At 42.1% G+C, this 6,727-nt stretch overlaps 1 protein-coding gene across 1 annotated transcript; it reads left to right on the forward strand.

Annotated features, from left to right (window-relative positions):
- On the forward strand, positions 1-6,039 carry sbk3 (SH3 domain binding kinase family, member 3). Its single transcript, XM_008431506.2, has 4 exons — positions 1-317; positions 2,545-2,692; positions 3,026-3,228; positions 5,012-6,039. Exons 1-4 carry the CDS (start codon positions 312-314, stop codon positions 5,798-5,800), a joined length of 1,146 nt encoding a protein of 381 aa, XP_008429728.1. The 5' UTR covers positions 1-311; the 3' UTR covers positions 5,801-6,039.
- The last annotated feature ends 688 nt before the right edge of the window (positions 6,040-6,727 follow it).

Raw genomic sequence — 6,727 nt, forward strand, 5'->3', positions numbered from 1 at the left:
GTGGAGGGGAGTTTTGACACAGGAGTGGGAAAAGAGAGAGAGGGAGAGTTTGGACTGTGTATATCCCCAGGGGAGATGCACACGGCCAATGTCTGGGTTTCCATAAACATCTAAGAGCGTATCTGCAAGGCAGCTGCGTGGATCAACAGAGCTAAGCCTAAAATACAAGCTTTAATTCCAGTTTAAATGCCAGTTTAGCAGCAGACGTACTACATATTTCCAGCATTGAATACAAAGGTTAGAAAAGTCTCGTTTTGATGATGAAAATAGTCGAGACAATCTGAACAAAGATCCTGAACAGAGAACCAGAAATGACAGTAAGTATTAAAGATCCTTCTCGTCTGTTTGTGTCAAACTGTGTAAACACTAATGCAAAAAAGATTAGACATTTTGCATATATGTGTGTTTTGCTATGCATGTTCGTTGTGCAGAGTGGTTTTGCAGCTGTGCACCAAGACAACATGCAGGCGTTGCGCTGATTGCTACTTACTACCAAAAAGTATTTTAATGTTCCAGCTAGATGCTTTAGATGTTTAATGCTTCTTCCAACTGTGTTAAAAGCACTAGCTCCATCAGGAATGGTATTAAAATCCTTTAGCACTTGTTAATTGGTGACAAATATTATACATTTAATAACTAATATAAGTCCTCCTCATAAAACTGTATGCTTATTCTGCACCAGCTCAGATACAAAAGCAAAAATGAGCTGCAAACTAAAGTTTGATCTACTTTAAATCAACCAAAAAGTTACAGAACAACTTTTTCTACTGCTATGAAAGAAATAAAGAGCAAATGATGAATGCAATATAAGCAGACAGCTCCAACCCATATTTATAGTTTGATGAAAATGATCTAAAATCGATATGTATTCAAGAACAGTTTAATTCTACGCCTGTTTAAATATATGAATTAATAAATGAACACAATCTGAAATTCTTGTTTAAAGTTAAGTCTCATGTATCTGTTTTATATTTTCCTTTCTAACCATTAGTAAGTTGTAAAAGTATTGTTTTTATAACATCTTGAAAGTCTGAAAAACGTTCGGGAGATGCATAATTCCTGGCACATTTGATCATATCAAGGCGATATTTGTCTCTCAAACTGGTTGAAGCTTTGCATCTGATCTTTTCATTTACTTCTGACGTAACAAAAAGCTGATGTACAGTTTCTTGTTAAAGTTTTACTTGAACTTTTCTATATTTTGACACATTAAAACCTCAAAGCTCAGTGTGTTTTAATAGATATTTGAAGTGATTGAGCATGGTGGTGGCAGCTGGTTGAAGTTGATGGAAAGATAGATGAGGCTCCTTACAGGAAGAAACAGGACATGTCCCCCGTAATGTCCCCCTAAGGACAGACAGCAACCCTGAACATACCACCAGAGCTACAATTGAAGCTGATTTATGTGTTAGTGAGTCAAATTTCAGACTTAAATCCAATTGAGAATCCAGAGAAAGACTTGGGGAAAAAAAAAATGTCCCAGTCGTTCTTCATAACCTCAACACACAGGTGGACCTTATTGACTAACCAAGTGACTTCTGAATGTTTATTTAGGTTATTTAGAAGCATCAGAGTAAATTGGGACAAAAAAAGAGAAATTGGAAACCATGTGCTCTTTTCCTTCTACTAATTCACACTCATTTTCATTCATGTATAATCCCAACTTTAAGATGCAGTGAAGTCTGCGGTTCCAATGTTGAAAAACTTCAATATTCAGTACTTTTGCTGTGCCCAGCAACTCGTTTCGAACGGTTCCTCAGAAATCACAAAGTAAACCTTCAGTGTCATTTTGCATCAACTGACCTTCTTCTGCAGCCACCTTCATTGCACCGATTGAGCTAAAACGGGACTTACTGATTGATACCTGGGCGATAATTATTTCCACAGCTATATAAGCAACGGTGTATTGAAGATTCGTCGCTTGGTTACACAACATGTGAAAGGTCACGAGTAAAAACATGCCAGCCACCTTTGATCACCTCATATTTTGTGTTAAGCTGGATTTCTAAGCTGTTGACACCCGGTTTATGTTGTGCGGAGGCTCTACTTCAAAGGAAACCACCGGGGATGAGACAAAGACTGATGATGGACGCAGCGGCTGAATGACAGAGCCAAATGGTCTGATTGTCCTAAAGAGACATGACAGGAATTAGTCTTGCCTATTGTAAACATCAGGGAAGATCCAACTAGATTAGCGGAAAGGAATAAAATAACACAGTATGTTCCATTAATCTTTCTGCCAGGCGCTATAGTCGGGGATCGTTTTCAGCCTGCAGCCGGAGAAATGAATAAGGATTTTGCTTTGCAATCAATAAGACACGTGAGACTTATGTTTCCCAGGTCTTGTCGTGTTTGCAGGTTCGTGCCGTGCTCCAGAATGTGCAGCCGTGGAGTCGCACTTCATTTTTCTTACACTGTCTATCATCAAATGCTGATCAAACTGTAGATCTAATTTCTCTGGATGCTACAGAATCATATCCTCGCCCTCTCACAGCTCTGACACAGAATCTGGATTTGTGTGTCTGTTTGCATGCGACCCTCCAGGCCGAGGCAGCCAAGGAACTCGACGAGCTATGTTTCCTGTCAGCACAGTCCCTGCCCAGTCTGAAGGTGTCGAAGCACTTTCAGGTGCTGAAGCTCCTGGGAGAGGGATCGTATGGAAAGGTCATGCTGTCATTGCACAGGAAGAGAGGTCAGTGCATGACCGTAAGAGTGTAAAGTACAGCCATGGGGTTGTTGTCTCTCTAATTGAGACAGTATGTGTGTTTGGTCAGCCTTTGCTGGAGTCCATTTAATCTTTAGTGCTTCTGTAACTGTAATGAATGTCTCTGAAGCATTCCTCCGGGTAGAGTTGCAGCAGCTGGAGCAAAGCTGTGAGGCAAAGTTGCTCTGAGGGGGGCGGGAGGGGGGATTATATTTGTTAACAGTGTCAGTGATGGGCAGCACTTGCGATGCATAAATGATGACAGGTTTTAAATAGTCCACTTCAATTTAAAACCTTCAACATTGCTTTAATTCCCACCAGGAACTCCGATGGCTCTGAAGTTCTTCCCGCGGAAGTCCACCTCGCTCACCTCTTTCCTGCGGGAATACAACCTCTCCCTCGCTTACTGCACCCATCCCTCTCTGACCAGGGCCCTTGGCATCTTCTTCTCCACGCCGTCCTACTATGTTTTTGCCCAGCAGGCCTGTCTGTACGGGGACCTCTACAGCGTTGTTGTGTCAGAGGTCAGTTTGAAGCCCAGAGAACATATCGTAAAAATCCATATTTTCCAAATCTGCACGGCAAGACATACAGCAGCCGTCATGGTTACGCCGCACATCAGCTGTTTTCTCTGCTGATCCACTCGCTCTGAGTTCTTTATTATGCCAGTAAAAACTTGAGACAAGTCTGATAAGATCCCCCTCAGTACACCTATTCTTGTGTTTGTGCCTCTGCCAGTAACACAGCAGAGAGCAGATAAGACAAAGGACAGCTTGCTTTAGGTGAGCAGGGATTTCCAAGAGCGTCACCGGCTGCTCTAGTGACGTAGATCTGATTCTCGCTGAGGCGCCGCTGAGGAGCTCCAAGACTTGTCAGATCACTATCGTCCACCCTTGAGGAGAAAGGTCCATGTTTTGCCAAAATACTAGGAAAAAAACCCCCATGTGAGTTCAACACTGTGGTTCTCATTTGGAAGAGTAGTGAGAATCAAACTAATGCTAATCAGAGAGGCTCTCCATGTTTTTTTTTGTTTTTTTTTTGTGGCTCTAGTCTCATGCAGCTGAAATCTTTTAACCCTGTCCTATTTGGACTGGGCAGCTATCTGTCCCGTTCGGTCTGGGGGGTGTAGATTATGTTACTCAGTTGCCAATGACAGAGCTGGAAAAAGTATAATGTGTAAAATCTGTTAGTGTAATCATCAGATCCCAAAATAACAGAGAGGGAATACAATCATTTAACTGAGGTTTAATGTCAATAAAATATCACCAACTGAAGTAGCTAATATTTTCTTTGCTTCTTACGTCTTTGTACTTTTATGTCAGACAGCTACTCTGATTAGAGTAGCTGCATTTAGTTGTGTCTATGACCTTCTACCCTTTAAGTCAAATAAGTTTAGCAAGTTTTAGATACTGACCCTATCTGTTGTTGCTAAACCAACTTTATGAACTTTAGTTTTTGAGTTTAAACCAAAGCAATTTTCTTGTTGATTTCAGTTTCCAGTAAAACCACCTTCAAATGTTTTACAGTGAACACTGTAAATGCAAACTTTTATTTATTTGAGAATAATAAGTTGACTCAAATAAGTTGCTATCAAATTTCTATTAACAGTCACTATTAGTGGAATTTGTGTTTTAAAGGTCTTTCTAACTCGCTCTACTTGAGCTGGATTCATTTAGAAAAAGTACGTTTTTGATAATTGTGGCGATTTTTTTTTTTTCTGTATTGGAAAGTACTCAATAGTACATGAATCCAAGACCAGTACAAATGCTTTAGTTGAGTTTTTCTTTTCTTTTCTGGAGCCAGAGTTATATATCTTTTGTATATTTTGTGTATTTCAAATATTTGATGTAATTAGTAATTCAGTGAAGTGGGACAAAGTGTTGTGGTGGTGCAGGAGTAAAGCACAACCCACATATATATATACCTTTTATAATATACTAATAGACTAATATACCTTAGTCCTCCACATGGCCGTCACAGGTTCGATTCCCGGCCTGATGGCTCATGGCTTCCCTCTCTCTCATTAACCACTTTCTTATCTGACCTCTCTCAAATAAAGGTCACGAGAGCCAATAAAACCACGATTTAAAAAAAAAAAAAAGGGAGATAAAGAGGACAAGTTACACGTACTTATTATTTTTCCTCCTCAGTTGAATTACTTGATTTAGTACTGCTTACTTAAAATAAATTTGATTTTCTTACCCATTAATCTTATGCTTATTTTTTTTTTGTCAGACAATGAGTTTGCATAATTTGAACTAATTAGATTTTGCAGAGTAGATGATCAGGATGCTCTGTGTGCTTCAGGCCGGTGTGGACGAGGACTGCGTCCAGAGGGTGATGTCCCAGCTGAGCGGCGCTGTCACACATCTTCACTCCCTGGGGTTCGTTCACCGCGACATCAAGCCCGAGAACATCTTCCTGTGCGACAGGTCCTGTCGCTGGGTCAAACTGGGCGACTTTGGCCTGACCCGAGCCATCGGCACCACGGTCCGAGCCGTTTGGTACGAGTCTCCGTTTTGCACCCCTGAGGTCGAGCCCGAAAAGGCGCTTGAGAAAGAGATGGAGAGGAGGATCGGGGAGGGGATGGAGGTGGAAGAGGTGGAGGCGCAGCTGGAGGACATCTGGGTAACAGTGCAGCCCGCTATTGACAGCTGGGCCCTTGGCGTGCTCGTCTACTGCCTGCTGACCGGCTGCTTCCCCTGGGAGGAGAGCACGCACGACGACCCCGGCTACCGCAAATACAAGGCGTGGTTTGACCGCCAGGCTGAAAAAGACGAGGACGAAGCGGGGTGTATTCAGGAGGCTGACAGTTACCAAATCATGGAGCAGAAGCAGAAAAGCAACCCTCCTCCCTCACAGTTTGAGGGCCTCAGCCCGCTAGCGATGACTCTTTTAAAGGAGCTTCTTCATCCCGACCCCAGACAGAGAGGGAGCCCGGAGGAGATCCTCAGCTACCTGGGCGGGCCTTGGCTCATGGAGACCGCGAGAGAGGAGCAGAGGAGGACGGAGGAGGCCGAGAAGGAGGCCAGGAGCATAAGAGAAAGAGGAGGCGTGGAGGAGGAGCTCCTCAGAGAAGGAAGAGGAGAGAGATGAGTTTTGTAGATGATGCTTCGATTCAAATGTACAAGGTGCTGCTTTTTACACATGTCTGTAAATATCCTTCATTCACTGCTATAAATAATGTTGGTTTGTTTTGTGTGTGTTCTTGTGAATGAATTGCCTAGGAAGGATTTGAATTTGGTCAGATGATCAGCTCTTTTGTGTTGCGTACAAACAGCTCTGGTAAAAGCGTTTTAATAAAAAATTATTCTTCAAGAATTTCTTTCACCTTTCATGGTCTCAATATTCATCATAAACCACCACAGTTGATCTACTCGGATAAACCTTTGCACAGTGGAGTTATTCAAAGAAGCAGCCGAGAGGCACAGAATAGCTCTGGAGGAGATGCAGAGATCCACCGCTCCGGTTAGGGGAGTCTGTCAATAAAAAAAAAAAGTATTTGTAGAGCACTCCACTGATCTTTAACTGATGAAAAAAAAACTACAAGAAATCCTCTTAATGCTTCACACAAACATGCAGTGAGCACCCCAGCTCATCTGGTCAGATGAGATCAAAATATTGCATTTTTATATCTACATGCGAAACATTTAGTTTTTTTCGATTGGACCTCATATCACCCGACACAACACACTATTTCACTGTGACTCATGACGGTGGCAGCATCATTCTGTGGAAACGATTCCCTTCAGGCCAGCTGGCCGGAGTTGATGAGCTGATGCATTGAGTACAAGCACATTTTGGGAATGGAAAGTTGCAAAGGGACAGTGTGGATCAAAGCATATTGATTTGCCAGAATGGCCTAGTCAAAGCTAAGATATAAAAAGTATAAGACAAGACTTTAAATTGATGATCACAGATGATCTCCATCCAATATGACTCAATTTGTGCCCTTTTGCATAAAACAAAGATTTCCATTTGTAGATACACAAACCTGGCGGTTTTACAAACAACTGACTCCAT

Source organism: Poecilia reticulata, linkage group LG16, assembly GCF_000633615.1.
Source record: "Poecilia reticulata strain Guanapo linkage group LG16, Guppy_female_1.0+MT, whole genome shotgun sequence".
Taxonomy (NCBI): Eukaryota; Metazoa; Chordata; class Actinopteri; order Cyprinodontiformes; family Poeciliidae; genus Poecilia; species Poecilia reticulata.